General features: G+C 43.2%; 1 protein-coding gene across 2 annotated transcripts; it reads right to left on the bottom strand.

Moving 5' to 3' along the window:
- Positions 1-2035: 2035 nt before the first annotated feature.
- TPH1 (tryptophan hydroxylase 1) lies at positions 2036-14481 on the bottom strand (the record flags this gene model as incomplete). 2 transcript variants are annotated; one of them, XM_084208065.1, is made up of 11 exons in its annotated part: positions 2036-2210; positions 2536-2669; positions 3077-3172; positions 4279-4405; positions 4902-5037; positions 5503-5699; positions 6958-7025; positions 7699-7799; positions 9149-9332; positions 10290-10427; positions 14369-14481. In XM_084208065.1, the coding sequence occupies 11 exons, from the start codon at positions 14381-14383 to the stop codon at positions 2036-2038; spliced, it is 1371 nt and encodes a 456-aa protein (XP_084064191.1). The 2 variants fall into 2 exon arrangements, with proteins under 2 accessions (XP_084064191.1, XP_084064192.1); XM_084208066.1 differs by having other exon boundaries at positions 14413-14481.
- Positions 14482-16759: the final 2278 nt, after the last annotated feature.

The following is a 16759-nucleotide window of genomic DNA, read 5'->3' as shown; positions in this document are numbered from 1 at the left end:
AGCGCGGTGGAAGTGCATCGTTCTAGCAGTTTACTTTTTCTTTTGCTACACAAAGGCAAATAAAGATACAACTGCTTTTTTTACAAAGTACTTGAAAGCAGGTGCTACTTTAACAAGTTTAAGAACTCCTACTTGAAACGTATACAAGGCTTGAAGTAACGCAGAGCTATGTATATTTCAACAACATCGTAAATCCAATGTTGTCAAAACTGTCGCTGAATGTTAACTGTTATCACAGAAGCAGACAAAACAGATCCTCCCTCACTACTCACTCAGAGGAAGGTTTCTTCTTTAGAAAGACAAAGTTCCTAAAACCTATTTTTAAATTAAGTACAATGTAAGCCATAAATGTCGTAGACCATAATTCTATATTTTAAATGCTCTTTAAAACAAAGTTATAGTGGGTTAATAGCCACAGAAAAATCTATCTAGTCTTGATTTAAACAGTGAGTATTCTTGGAAAGGTTGGCCTGGCAATTGCTTATGGAGCAGAGGTGCCTTACTAGAAAGCATATGAAACTCAAGCTAATTTTCAAGCACAGAGGTTTCATGAAAGTCCTTTCAAGTTCTCAAAATCCTGGACTAGCATCTCCAGTGTATTTAAGATTTCAGACCATTCTTCCAGCACACTTTCTGGATTTCCTGATAAGATCTACGTATGACAAAAAAACAGTGCCTAGGGTGCTGTTAAATAGACCCTGCACATCACAGATCCCCCCTATTAAATACAGCCTGCATATCACAGATCCCCCACTCAAATGTCTCACATCCTGCACATGTCCATGCCAGAACAGGAGCAGCAGAAGCTTTGCACAGCTCTGCAAGGTGCTTGGAACTGTGGGACTCTGGACACAGGCAGTTTGCTACTGTGCAGTGCAGACAATTCAGCAGGACACTGCTTCCCTACACTTCTAAAGTGCTCTTTGGGATCAGGTATGCTTTACACTACAAGGTAGTTTCTTGCCTTCATAGCCACAGAATTCCTATTAAATGCTTGGGCCTTTCAGTTATAATTTGATAGATAGGGAATGAAGGTGTTCAGATCAGGTAAAGAAGAAACTAAACATATATTTGGGCAGTTTGTGCAGGTCAAAAAAGTGACTGAGTAATCAACAGGATATTTATTTTTACATAAAGTACACTGGTCTATGAGCTTTGGGTGTTTTTTTTTAAACTTTGATGTTATTTTAGAGCCAATCAAGCTATTTTGAATATGAAGTTGCAGTTTGGAAGGGGTTTTGGGCTTTATGCTAAATCAATGCTTGATGGCTTGTTGTATTTTTTGCTAAATTAATTCAGTCAGGAAAAAGGCAAATGGTATCTCTGTAAGAGAAGTCTTCCCTCAGGTGCAATATCAAGGACAGCACCAAAAATCTTGACTCAGCCAATACCAAGTGGCTTAAAATAAGCGTAATTAGGATTTCATGCAACAGCTGTATCTCTGCCATATACTAGAAGCATGCCAAACATCACATTTGCAACTCTATGTGGCAAGAATAATCCCTTTGAAAGCAAGATTTGACCCCTCCCTTTTATCATGTTGAACCTCCAGCTATTTGTGTCCTGATGCCTGCATTGTAATCATTCAAGTCTCAAACTTAGTAGCACAGGCTTCGAAACACTGAATTACCACAGCTTCTACACTAAGTCTTCAGCACCATACAGTCAGTAGCACAGAGTGCTGGAGTCAGGAATGGAATTCTCCCTAGGGTGAATTACTCAATTTTTGCCTCATAAGCCACCTCCTGCAGCATCTGACCCACAGAGCATACTTTTTCTCCAGTCTAACAATTTCTCCATTCCCCTACAAGCTTCTAAAAGGCAACTCTGGACCTTTTTTACCTAAGGGGGTTGGAGGAATGCATTTATGTGAGGAAATTTACAGAGACCAACAAGATAAAATTGTTATATTCTTATGGGCCATTCACTCTTCCATGTGCAAAGGAGTGAGTTCTGCATGCAACACATGATATGCCTAGAAAGAAATCAGTGGGGAAAGGGAAGAATTGGCTGGCAGCCCAGTGCTGGCAGGATGTTAAACTTCCAGCTGCTTGCCCATCTTGCTGAGGGCATCGCTGACAATGTCCAGCTCGTGGCGCAGGTCATTCACCACGCTGGCGATGCTCTTCGTGTCCTTCAGGACCTGCACACTCTGAGTGTAGGGGTTGTACTTCACCCCAAAGGGGCGCTTGATGGTTTTTGCAAACTCTCTATTGAGGTAAAAAAAAAGAAAAAATAGTGTGTTATATCCAAAGACGGTGTTGTAAACAAGACATAAACCACAAATGCATTCTCTGTGTGCAGCCAGTATCAATACCCGCCTTTCTAAAGTATTTAAAAATAGTCCTAATTGTTATATATCTCCCACCCAGTACTTGAAAAACCAAGAAAATACTAACCAAAATTCCTTTACTGTGAAAAATAGCTCCAAAACTGTGATAAGACTAAAAGGGTTTCGTGCTGCTACAGAGAGATATAAAACCAAATCTGCTTTTATAAAAAGAAAGGGGGTGGGGAGGGGGGCAGAATCTGTACCTCATCTTTTCCTTTGCTTCTTCAAAACTTTCAGAAACAAAGTAAACCTCCTGGAAAGTTGTAATGATACATTCTTGCTTGCAGGTGACCTTTGGATCGAAAGGTTTGACTTTGGCGCTGTCAGAGAGTGAGTGCTGGTAAGGTGTTACCATGGGTCAGAGGAACATCACCATCCAAAGAATCCAGAGGAAGATGACATGAGATAAAGTGAATAAAAAGGATTATATGAGATGATTTTCATGCATCTCACCTTAGAATTTTTATCTGCAGATGAACAGTAATTAAAGCCTAACAAACTGAATTATTCTGAATGGTCATATTCTGCCAGTTTGGGTGAGAAAAGGGACTCCACAGACACAAGGCTTGTGTATAAACAAGAGCAATATTTTCAGAATCTGGTTAAACCAGCAAAGCTTTGATCTGAAAATAGTTACCTGGACTGTAACATCAAGAAATTATACTTCATAAAAACCAGGGGGAAACAGTGGCAATAATAATGAGGCACAAAGAAAAGAGGCAAACAAGCAGTAGCCATTCTTACCTTGAGCTCACTAATGGAAGAGAGCAAGCCAGCCCCATAAACTCGTAGCTGCCCCTCTTGCTTGCACAAGCCAAACTCTACTGTGAAGAAGTAGCACTGAAACACAGAAGGAAGTAAAACAATTCAGCCTTCATCAAAAATGCTGTGGTGAACTAGATGGAAGCATTTCTATTTGTAGGCAGCATCAAATAGTTACAAATATCAGACAGTTATCACTCAGTTATCCTGGGACATTTCACAGGAGGAAAGCAAGAATGGAAGGATGAAGAACCACAGGATGGCATGTTTCTCATAAGAAAGGTGGATGTTACAGATCACCCAGATGGGCTGGAAGATGCTAATGCCAGTGCAAACATTGAGGTGTAAATCTGTTTTGAGAAATGCTGACATGAAATCACAGCCTCAGCTTAAAACAATCACTGGATAGAGAGGATCTCTGGGTGAGTGAGAATGGCCTACTGCAGTTTGTTTCTCATTTGCTTAGTCTGCTGTAAAATTAAAGACATTCTGTTTGCTGAATTTCAGGATTTCTGCAGCTATACAGGAAGGAACACTGTTTTCATAGATGGCTTATTTCTGCTCCTACTGAAGGTAGCACAAGTTTTACCACTATCTACATGACATGGGAAAAGAAATTTTTTAAATCAGCAAGCTAGTTCTTGCATAACTGGCACAGATTATTTTTCATCAAAATCTACTTTTAATCTTAAAAGACTCCTGCCAAGACATCCAGAGACTGATATCCAGAAAATTAGTTTATATTATTTTAATTTCTTGACTGAAAAGTATCTAATGCTAGCACTCACCACATTCAATACCATATAATTTCAATTCATTCTACACATTAAAGAAATAGAACACTTTCAAATCATTGAATCATGTTCCCAGAAGAAAGAAGACTTTGTCTGAAAGAAATAGACCATTAAATTTCAGTCTGCAAGAAGCAATCTACCACTAGAAGCTGAACCATTACTTGACAGTAGAGTGAAGAATAATACCAATCATATCAACTTTAAAGTGTTTTTTTTCCTAGCATGGAAATTTTTTTTCATGCTTTAAAATCCAGGGACCAGTGAAACACAAAGACCTAGCAGCTGGTGTGGCTAATGTTGACATGAAGCTCCAAATTTATTCAGTGGCATGGGATCAGCCTAGGGAAGCGCAAAGGCTTTGATGGAATCCTCAGGCACTCAAACGCTCACCGTTGCCAGTTTTTGGACAGCCTCATCTGATGCCCCAAGTGATGCAAGACCAATTTCCTGGGAGAACTGAGCAAAACTGGGTTCAGCCAAAAGAGGGACATGGCCTAGGAGCTCATGGCAGGTATCACTGGAAAAAGAAACAAAACAAGAAATCTCATTATTTGTCTTTGTGGCAAAGTGAAAAAGCAGCAGCACTGACCAGATACAATGTCTTGCATTAAACTTTAATACCAAAAGACAGAACAACATCACCAATTTCTCTGAAAGCAACTGAGCAGATCATACCAACCCTATATAAAGTGCATAAAATCAGATTTTCAAATGAAGGTGCCTCAAATTAAGGTCTGAGCTCCCCATGTGTAAGGCAACTTGATATTAACTGCACACTGTGACATCAGGAAGAAATCTCCAATAACAAGCTGTACTTTTGAAAATCCTGCACTTATGAAGGTGGCACTCCAGCATGCTGTAAATTCATTACATTCAGCATGAAGGCTGAGTCTTCAGCACCTTAAAAATAAGTTTTATGCTGGTGTTCTTGAACAGCTTTTAAGTAACTTGGCTCTGGGCAAGCAAGATTCAAAACTTCCTCACAAATTCTAGCCCAAGGTTAAATGACTCACGGCTCTGGTGTGTAGAGAGGGTCCGAGCTGTGTCTGACATACTGAGTGCAGTGAAATACTCGGAATGCCAGTCCTGCCAAGAAGTCCCTGGGTGACAAATATCCAGCCACGGGGCGAATGGTGAAGCCTGTGCGCTCTGAAAGTGACCAGAGAAGCTGTGTGTTAGTTTAGCACAAGGTGCACAGTGCTGTCAGCTTTCCTGCTGGAGCTGACAGCCACAGCACATCTTGGCTCAAAAACGCATGGGAAAAAGAGGCACAATTAGAAAAATTAGGCATAGGCTTGAGTATGAGCAACATTTTTTAAAATGGCCCTGTCTCTGTACCAATGGATTTCCTAGGATTCCATGCCTAGAGTCAACAATACAGCCAGGTATCTCCTTAGCCCATCCCAACAATCTTTTCAGACTCTGTCCCTCAAACGTCACTGCGTGCATTGAAGACACAATGCATTAAAACACCAATGGCCAAAAGGCCTCTTAGAGGACCAGAATGAATACAAGTCATCAAGAATGTTTCCTTGTGCCTACAAAATGGTGGGATTTGCAGTGGACCTCTGTTTATTTTGAAAATCAGAAAATTGTAGAAAACCAGCAGATTACCTTTCAGGAAGCGGGACACATCTTCCAGCTGGGGGATATTGTCTTCCCTGTACCCACAGTGTTTGGAGAGCAAGGGCAGGTTTTTCAGGTACTCTCTGCAGGCATAAGTTGGGTAAAGATTGTTAAGCTCTCGGTACACAGTCCCCCAAGTCTTGATCTCCTCCTCAGTGAATTCAATCTTGGGGATTGGGTCACCACTGCAAGGAGAAGAGGAAGAAAGGACACTGCTTAGAAAATGGCTAATAAGAGATGACTCATTTATCTACTATTAGTACTTAACACCTGTATGACTGTGACACCTGGCATTAGATTCTATCAAACACAGTGAGATCTGGTCTATGTCCTGGAAAGCTTTTAGTCTAAGGACTTGCCTTTTTTTCACTTTTACCAGTTGCCAGGAATCTTGGCATAGACCTCACTTAAAGCATTGGTCCTGTAAACAGTTTCTTAATTGTTTAATACCAAGAGTAAGGTTTAAAATACAATCTCTTCACAGCTTCAGGAGCTGATAACACATCCTTTTCCATGTTGGATTTCTAAGTCTGCAATTATTTTCCATTACCCTTTTAATTTGTTTTAAGAAAAGAGAATTTCCTAAATTAACAAAATATTGTGTGACAGCAGCTAAATATACACATCAGGTAAAAATCATGCTTCTGTGCAGAGGAGACCAGTGCCTGTCTGAGAATATTTATTCTAGTCTCTCTTTCCCATATAGTCCTCAGGACCTTGGGTAAAGTGGATTATGGCAAGGCCAGTGTTACGCTGCGTTTCCACTGCCAGTCAGGGAACTGGCATGGAAAATGCTTTCCCAAGGGAATCTCTGTCAACAACAGGTTAACACTAATCAGCTTGGGACTGTGGTAACCAGTTGCATTAAACACACAGTGCAATAAAACTCTAAATACAGATTTTTTTCCAGGTAATTTTCAGTTGAGGAACTTGACACCTAAATTCAGTCAGGCCACATGAAAATCACGTTTAGAAAGAATTTACAGCACTGGGTTATGAATCTCTTACTGTTTTAAGAGCTCCACCCCCTGCCAAAAAACATCTCTAAAGACAGAAGCTCTTAGAATTTCTTTTCACAGAAAACTTCTTATCTACACATCACACATGCTAGTTTGAACCAGGAAAGAAAAATTCAAGTATTAACATTTGCTGAGAAAGTTTACTCTCAGTGGTCACTGGGCTGTACAGTGGCATTTGCCTCCCCTCCCTCTCCTTTGCAGAGCAGCTGGCCAAGCCACACGGCCTCAGACTGACGAGGCTGCCTCAATCTACCTTCTCATCTTGCCTTACATCTCCCTTCCCTTCACCTCCTTGGCTCTGATCCCTGAGCTGAGCCTGCATGTCTCTGCCTGATCTGAGCCCAGGAAGGTGAGCTCCTCCCAGTCCACTCTGCTGTTATTTCAAAGCACCCAGAAGGCTTCTTCTGCAAGAATTCAAGCTTACTGTTTGTAGTTCATAGCCAGGTCTGCAAAATACTTTCGCCTCTTGCGATAAACATTGTCTTTGAAACCCTGGTGGGGAGAAAGGAAAACACAGTTCAGTGAGTTTCCAAGCCATAATAAATAAATCAATTTAAAACAGGACACTTGACATTTCTTCAGTTGGGAGTAGAAAAGTATGATGCGTAAGAATGAAAGGAGGGGGCAGGAAGCTCAAAACTGTGGTCTGAAATGCTTAATAGATGTGAACTGAGCAAATACTCCAAAGTAGGAATCAGCTGATTTATGCAACTAGATATTCTGTAGAGTAGGATTCATTTTAGTTGTATCAGTATTTATACAAAGTTTGTTACTTGCACGATTATTCAAAATTATAGAACAAATTGCCCATTTTCACTGCCCAAATACCAGTTTGGTTTCTCCAGTAAGGAAGAAAGAAAAAGGAGGAAGAAACCCTGCCTCAAAATAACTTTTTTTTATCTTCTTTAATTTGTGTACAGCCACTCGGGGCTCAGACCTGGAGTTCTTGCATGAGTAAACCCCACAGAAAAGCACAGGAACTGAATTTGGTCAGTCTTTCCTGAGCAAAGAAAGAGACATGAAATCCCCAAGAGAAGGGGCTCAGACCCCCAGAGACGCCATTGAGGGAGAGGAGAGGGAGAAGGAAAAGCTGCAATTTTTTGGCCAGCTCCATAAAGTATCGTTTCCAACTATGGATTGGGCGTAGGGAGGAAAAAGTACTTACGGGATGGTCAGCATCCAAGTCAGAGCCGTACATCAGCACCCGGTTTGCACACTTATCCAAATCTGAGATCTTCTTCGGAAACCAGGGAACGTTCTCCATGCCTGGGGAAGGCATGGAATCCACAAGGTTATTAATAACGCCCCGCACGCCGAGGGAGGAAGCGCTGCTTTCAACTATGGCTACGGCGGTTACAGCTCACTCCATAAATTAGAGGGGATGAATAAGACAAGGGAGGCCTCTGCCTATCTGGCACCAGCCTCCAGCTCACACTTCCTCCTCGGTCACTGCCACAGACTGCCTGCAGAGCACAGCCAGCCCCAGAGCCTCTGCAAGGAGAGCTGGCGTGGGTCTCTCTGCTGTAGTTAGAGTAGCATCCAGAGGATCCCACGGAGACATGGTCTCCCTGTGTAGAACTGCTGGGAATCTTGGAGGGCACAAAGGGTGCAAAGGAGAACAGAAGTGATTTGTCTGTGGTTCCTGGCAGAGAGGGAGCAGGTTAGAGTCCTCTCATCACGCTTTGCTGACCATGGGAAGTGGATGTTTCCCCATGGTTATGTACATGGGAAGCATCCAGCTTTGCCTTGAGGGGTATGGGGGGAGGAGGAACAGGAGTCCCTGCTGCCTGAGAGAGGAGCATCATTACAGTTTTGCAACCAACTACTTTGGGGGTTTTTTTAGCCTCAGAGAGTTTTTTGCCAAGCCCTTGGCAGGGCAGTTTATACAGTTAATACACTGTTTTTCTATCTCAATGCTCTTCAGTTTACTTAAAAAGGTCAGGAGACTGTTTAGATTGAATTTCCCCTTACTTAGAGCTAAAGTAAGCAATTTTATCCAAGAAATCCAGATCTCTCCTTCCAAAGCACAATGACTGAAAAATACATCAGACCAGTTTCCTGCTGCCCTGAACTTTGGGCATCTCTTTAATTAAAAGTAAAGGTGTAAACACAACATGTAGTATCTAAAAGTAAAGGGCACCTCTGTTGTACTAATATAAGGAGCCAGTTATGATTAAAAGTGGGTAAAAAAGACAGCAAAATCAAGAACTAAATGAGGAAATTGCAGAATCCATCTTGCACTCTCCCCAGTGCCTGAACTGAACTGGGGTCTGTCAGTATCACACCTCTGCCATCGTAGTGTACTCAAGCCCTGCGCTCAGACTTTGCCCACAAGCCAGCCTGCTTTGACCTGCACGGATGCAGGGCTCCCACTGGTGCCAGCTGGGCTATGCTGGGAAGGGACAGAAGCACAGACAGCAGACACATGATTTGCAGCAGCCTGACACAGCCTGAACGCCCAGGTTCAGGCCAGACTACACTCACACATAACACAGAAACTGGTACCTGGCAGCAGGTGCCTGAAGACACGACACAAGCGCAGGTGGGGCCATAAAAAGGTGTCAAACCAACACATTTGGAAGTGCATTTTCATCAGAACTGCCTTTTGTACCTACCATCTTCCTGGAGAATGAAATGCTCTGTTGGGCTCACAGAGATGATGTTGACGTGGGATTTCAGGAGCTGGAAAATCTCGTTCAGTTGTTCCCTGTTACTGTCACAGTCCACGAAGACCTCGAACTCAGAATTTCGTCTCTTGGACTTCCGTGACTCAATGTGTACCAGATTTACATGCTTCTCCTGTTTGGTAAGAAGCAATGTTCTCAAAGAGATAGGCTAAAAACTATTGACTAAAAGTTAAAATAGTTTTTCAAATTAATATTCTACTGCCATGAACTATTCACCACCTCTATGAAGCTATTTAAGTTAATTGGATCTCTTGATAGCAATTTGCTCATTGGAGGGGATGAAGGTTTGATTTTCTATGCAGAAGAAAATGAAAGCAAACCTGTGTTCTTTCAGTTTTATTTACATTCAGGAAGCACATAAAGACACAGTCAGGAAGTTTAAATTCATAGACCTTTTTCTTTTATCCTTCCCGTAGGAAGCTGATTAGCAAAATTCACCAAAATGCCAATCAAGTCACCATATCATTATCTCACAAGCAAGCAAGGGATTTAAAAGCAGTAGTTTTCAGGGCATTTGTTTCACTTTTCTTTAATCTGAAGAATTATTTAATCATGTGTTTTATAATAGGAACATTGAGAAAACCCCAGGCTAAAGCCTGCAGAGCCACACAGCAGAGCACAGAGGCGCTGCACATATTCCTCACACAGCACCTGCCCAGCAGCTGTGCAATTGCAGCTCCTCTGCCACCTTCAGTCTGCCTGGGCAGTGTGGCAAGGGCACTGCACAGAGTACAGAGCAACACCCCAGGTCTCTACCTGCCATCACCAGGGGCTTCAGACCACCTCTTATTCCCAGCAAAGCCATTGAGTGCCAATCCTCTTGTCACCAGGGGAAAAGACAAACCTCTCTCAGTGTTTAGTCAGTGCAGATAAGAGTTGTAGCCAGCCATCATCTAATTTCTGAGGCACCACTTGCCATTGTGGGTAATTTTGGGTGCCAAGTGGGAGGCAGGTTAAGAATCACATCCTTAATAAATGGATGTAATCAATTCTTATGTGCGCCAAAACCACCCTTACAATTTAAAAATGCAGAGCTGCTGTGATGATCATAAGATTATAGCATACATACCTGAAAGAGTTTTAATGCTTTCACAAGTCCTCCAACTTCATTCTTCAAGGAAAAAATGATGGCTGTCCTTCCTCTTTCAGATGCATGGTCTTCATTCTCTTTGTTATCTTCAATCATCATGTAAGCTGACTTATTTAACTAGATGCAAACAAGCAAAAAAAATTGTTTGAATGGGTAGAAATGCAAAAAGTGTAAGCTTTTACATTTCAGGGTGTCTTGGGTAATGCTGTGCTTTGATCAACCACAAAAGGAAAATTATGAATTCAATTATTACACAATAATAGGAATAAAGTTAGTCACAGACAGAATTTGTGAGAGACTGAAATACCAAGATATCTTTTTTTTAGCTGAATGATTTTATAGACATCTTTATTCATTCCATGGAGTGTTTTCAATGTATAGTTTATAATTAGCATTGCTACTGGGAGGAAGGGGAGCAATAAGATGCCAGCAGAAATAGTACATTGAACAAAACCACTTGTTAGCAAGTTCAGTGAACAGCGGCAAAGAGAATAATCCAAATCCCGCAGGACACAGGTAGGAAAAGATGAATCAGGATGCAGTAGATCAGAACTGAAAAATCACTTTCTTGTTACATAACTGTAAAATACTGTTTCTATAGGGCTAGGAGACAAACCTAAGCAGGTAAAACGTTTTGCTGACCAGAATCTGTCAGCTATAGAGACAGTCCCTCTCTGATCAACCACAGCCAAGCTGCTCCATCTGCCATGTCCCCTAATTCGTGAATCAAACCCTTGGCACAATCACCCAAATCACACACTAAAAATTCAGACACCCCACACTGTCAGACCATGTGGTTTGGTACCTCACTAGTGAACACATTCCTGACTGTGTGGAAGTCAGCAGCTATCACAGATCATATTCTTAGCTACATGTAGCCAGGCCATAAATAGAGATAATACTGAAACAGTAAACAATGGGGAAAATGCAAAGTAAAGAAAAAATACAAGGCTTATAAGCAGAGGCTGTCCCTCATATGTCTTCACACCTTGCAAAAAAGAAAGAATAAAAGGAGAGGTTTCTGAATGAGTCAGCGAGAAAGAGGAGAGGAACAATGAAGGCACATTATTGCTATTTGGAAATATTTTTTGATCTGACACATCTTTAAAGATATCACTATCTTGAGACATTTTCACCAATTAAAAGAGCAAAACAAAAATGCAATCAAAATGCACCAGTTCCTTTGATTCCCTTATGCAGTCTCTCCAAGTTTAACGATGTAGTAAAAATTTTTGGATTTCTGACTGGGTTCCCACTTCTAATGAGTTGCCACAATATGATGAGCCTGGACAACAGTGTCAGGCCATCACGCTGTTTCTGATCCACCAAAGTCAATGACCTCCATCAGCTTGAGTCCAGACACCAAATTTTCTGCTGGCAGTGTGTGGCAAGCCCAGTCAGGGCTCAGCTGAGCAGCCTGCAGGTTTCCCAGCTCACTTCAGGGTCAGATCACCATTACAAGAGCCAGGAACAGGCACTGAGCAAAGGCACTTCAAGCCTTCAAGAAAATAAAAAGCTACAAACACCACGATTACCTACAGGCCATGGGTTGTTTTCTCAAGTGCAGAGAGCCATTTGTGTGAGCCAAATCCTGTTCAGATGGTGCTGCTGTAGGAGAAGCAAAGAAGTTTCCACTACAAGTAGAGTTAGGTGGTGGTTTTGAAGGCAAAAAATGCAGGACTGGTTTATAGAAGAGGCTAATATGCAGCCTCTTGGCTTGACTCCACATCGAGGATCATTGGCTTCAGCCTGGATCAGCCTTTTTGAGATTTGGCACAGTTCCATGCAATGTTATGAGGTGCACAGCTGGGACAGACTGCTGCACCAAAAACTAATGCTCTTCTTTTGTGTTTTGCTGCTGCAACTTGCACTGTGTCTGGGATCAGGTGACAACATCTATGAAGTCATATGTTTAAGAGATCAATGAAGAAAATCAACAAAACATAGAATGTTCTTATATCAAGTTCTAGAAATTACCTCTAGCTTAGGAATTACAAGCTGGACAAGAGAAATTGAAATGCTTACAATGCCAAATGCACACCATATGCATATTTAACCCTACACCAAAGCACATCTTTTGCTTTAATTAAAAAAGAAACTGAAGACAGTAATGCAGCAACCATTTGGGTGCAAGGCAACAGGAGAAAATGGGAATGCAGAAACAATTCCTCTCCTCCTGTGGCTGCGCTTCACTTATATTTTAACCTCTATCAGTAACTCAGCAACCTAGCCCTAATAAAATCTGAAACTTTTCCTTTGCATGGTAACACATTTGAACTTTTTGGAGGGTGAAGGGGGAATTAATATTGCATTGAAGTTTTTTATTAATGATGCAAATCATTAACTGATTTTCCACCAGCCTGACTCAGTCTTGATGAAAACACACAGACACAGGGATATTCTAAGCCCTTTATTTAGGTAGATAATTAGGTGCTGTCCAGTTGAAGATTTCACTTTTTGGGACCCATAGCAATTATCTCCCCTTTCTCCCTCTCCCCAAAGGATGTCCAGAGAGAGAAAGATATATGAGAGTGCATATTTTGTGCTTTAAATCTTTATATTAATAGATAACCAGGGTTTTAAATTATCCAAACATATTTGCCTAAAAAAAAAAATCATATTTCCATTCATAAATTGAAGATGAAAAATTCTTTTTGAAATATCTTATACTGATTGGCATTAATAATGATTAATAAAAAATGTCAATGGGCATGTTATATTCTTTTCCCTTTAAGTAGCTTCTTACTTTGTCACTGTCCTTTTGACACACTTCTAGGAAAGGGTGAACACACAATGTTAAGAGTGACCACAACTAGATATCACATTACATTTTCCAGCCACACCAAAGTTCTTCCTAAGATTTAGCTCTCAGACACCAAACCAAAAGTTGTGCTGAGCAGCTTATTTGACTTCCAAGTATCTGAGGGATACAAAAAGCAATATTTTTGTGAAACTTTACTGTCAGCATTCTTGTCTTCACAAGGAATTTTCCAGACTTTATCAACTGCACAGTATCAGTAACTGCAGCCAGTGCTGCTTTTATCTGATCTCTGATGCACTAAGCAAATTCCCACTATAATGGGGAATATTGTAAATAAAGGGAGTGAGTTTTATAAATAAAGCCTGGAGTGAGTTCTTCTGGGCTATATCACACCTTCTGTCTCCTAAGCAATGGTACACCAAAAGTTGCTTTTCTTCTACCTTAATTTCATATGCTTGCATTTGCACTTTGAGATTTTTCCCCTTCTAACATCCAGAAACAGCAGCTCCATCCCAATCCCAGCGGCACTGAACGCTGCCACCGACGCCAGAGGAGCCGCACCTCAGGTCTCTCCAAGTACTGCTCTCCGAGTAACCGGGGCCAGAAAGCTCCCGGTTTTCCCAAATCCTCGCTCCAAGAACTGCAACAGCGAAGCGCCCGAGCTTTCACTCCACAAAAGCTGCGTTTACTCCGCAAGCCAGGACCGATCCCGGGGCCGGGCAGCGAGGATCCCATCCCCGTGCCCATCCTGCTCCCTCTCCTGTGTTCATTCCACACTCCCCGTGCCCATCCCGCTCCTCTCCTGTGTTCGTCCTACACTCCCCGTGCCCATCCCGCTCCTCTCCTGTGTGCATCCCACACTCCCCGTGCCCCTCCTGCTCCCCTCACCTGTGTTCATCCCACACTCCCCGTGCCCATCCTGCTCTCCTCACCTGTGTTCATCCTACACTCCCCGTGCCCATCCTGCTCCCCTCACCTGTGTTCATCCCACACTCCCCGTGCCCCTCCTGCTCCCCTCACCTGTGTTCATCCCACACTCCCCGTGCCCATCCCGCTCCTCACCTGTGTTCATCCTACACTCCCCGTGCCCATCCTGCTCTCCTCTCCTGTGTTCATCCTACACTCCCCGTGCCCATCCTGCTCTCCTCTCCTGTGTTCATCCCACACTCCCCGTGCCCATCCTGCTCTCCTCTCCTGTGTTCATCCCACACTCCCCGTGCCCATCCTGCTCCCCTCACCTGTGTTCATCCCACACTCCCCGTGCCCATCCTGCTCCCCTCACCTGTGTTCATCCCACATTCCCCGTGCCCATCCCTCTCCCCCGCCCGTCCCTCTCCTCACCTGCCTGCCGGGGTCCCGCGGGCTCGGCGCTGCCTCCAGGGATCCGGCGCGGCGCGGCGCGGGGTGCATGGCCGGGCAGGTTCAGGGCAGCGCCCGGCCCCGCCGGCTTTATGCAGGGCCGAGAGCCGCCCCTGAGCGAGGGGAGGGATGCGGGGAGGCGGGGGAGGCGCTGCCCGGCCCAGCTGGGAAAGGGGCGCGTTGAGCCCCTCCACGATGTTCACCCGGTTTGCAGAGCAGCGATGCTCGGGCGCAGCCACCACCCGCTCCCCGTCACTGCAGCCCGGAAAAACCCGCACAAGAAGAAGCCCTTTGCCTCCCGATTTACACCTCCTCGGTCACCCGGACAGGGTCACCCAAGAGGGGTCACAGGAGACTGACTTTTTGAGGGTAACTCTGGGGGTTTGGCAGGTAACGTAAATTTGCACACTGCGGGGCTGAGGGGAGCGAGCATTCGGGTGGAGGGGGTCCTCCTCCATCGGCCCACACAGGCGCTTCCCAACACTTGGGCACTCCCTGTAAAATGCTCCATACTCTGCCCGTGGGAAAGGGAAGGCAAACTGCATCAGCAGTGAGAGGTGGTGAGGGCTGGGCCCGTAGCAGAGGGGCTTTGAGCAAAGGGGTCTCCAAGGCTACAGGGTACTCAACAGTGTCCTAAATTCTCAACAGCACATCGTGCAGGTTGTAGTCCCAAAGAGGAGCACGGTGGGCAGATGTATTGAGATCTTCACTAAAAACAGCAGTGCATTTCTGCTGTGAAAATAAATTGCAGCGTATTCCTTCTTTTCTCAAAACCTCCTGTGCATACTGGAAGAATAACTACATTTCTATTAGCAGAAAACTACATCTTTTCATATCATTTATTATGTCATTTATTTTCTGCATATATCTAGATGTGTTTATAGTATAAAAACTCATGGTTTATGAAACTCATGGTTTTTTGAGTCCAGTCCTCACTGGCTCATCTCAACTTGGCAACATTAAGATAAGGGGATTTTCGTCCACAGCAGGAGAAGCCAAAACATTCCCCCAGAACATAATCTCTTGGAAGTGTTAGGGGTCTCTTGGGGAGGAGAGATTGATTATTTTCTATTTGAGCTGTCCAAAACCAAGGACTCTGATCCTTTTTATATGTTTTTTTGAATGAACCTTTCAAAGAAATGCTCAAATTTAGCAGCAGCTAGTTTCAATTTAATATAATCAAGTGTCTGGAAAAATCCCCAGTATCTTTCTCTTCAGTGCCTAAAAAGGCTTTTGAGGTTTTTTTCAGCTAGATCCCTTAGACACTGGTGCAACACACCCAGTAAATCATATTGATTAAACCAATATAGAGGGTGACACCTAACCTAGGCAGGCGCAGTCATACTTGCACCAATATCTATGATGATGATGGTATCAGAGTCTTCCTTCTTCCTAGAAGGACTGAACTTCAAATAATCCTGTTTCTAGCTGGAAACAGTGACAAGCTCAGCCCTTCAGACACTGCATGGGCTGTGAGGGATGACATAGCTGGAAAAACCCTTTTTTTCTCCAGTTTGCTAATGGGACATATTTCGTCACCAGATGCTTCAATTTTCCCTGCATAAAGAAAATGCAGTATTTATCAATATATGCCTCATCTCTACAACAGACATTTCACTTCCTTCCTGAAGAATAAATCTCCCCATCAAATGAGCTGACTCAGAAAGCAAACAGTCTGTAGGATCTTTATCCAGACCCCTAAGTGCGCGAGAGCCTGGTGTTAATGACAAATCTGTAAACATGGACACGGTAAGATACTTATGATAGAATATGACTAATCTGTCAATTTTCCCTAGCTCAAAAGAAGCAATAATAATGGGGAGCCCATGGGCAGCCTGACCTATAACTGCTGAAACAATGGGAATGAGGTCAGGAATGGCCAAGGAAATTTAACCTTATATGAAATTTATTCGTTGCATAACGAAATAACTGGGGTGCCCAGAGTTTTAGGGAGCAGATTAAAGCTGATTCACTGGTTTGGTAAGAAGTGCTTGTTCACCACAGCCAATGCCCCGTGGTCAGAAAGGGCAGAAGCACAAAGCATGAACAGACTCGATTACAGCCTGTTTCCACTGGGTGCTCGCTGGAGCCTGCTCTGCTCCTCTCCAGCTCCTAGGAACCTGTGGATGGCTGTAGAGGAGAACTACTTAAAAGGTTTTATCCAAAAGCTGAATCTTCACTGTTCTAGAGCTGCAGGGTTTTGGAAAACCCTCATTCTGTCACTAGATGCTGCTTTGTGTTTTCACACACAGAGAAAAAAATCTACCTTTTTCCAAAAGCTGGTAGTGTATTCTACCATTTAAGAATGGTGGCTTGGGCCCCTCACCAC

The sequence above is a fragment of the Fringilla coelebs genome (assembly GCF_963513975.1).
Source record: "Fringilla coelebs genome assembly, chromosome: 6".
NCBI lineage: Eukaryota > Metazoa > Chordata > Aves > Passeriformes > Fringillidae > Fringilla > Fringilla coelebs.
Note: the sequence above shows the minus strand (reverse complement) of the source record. Positions and strands in the feature narration are given on the sequence as shown.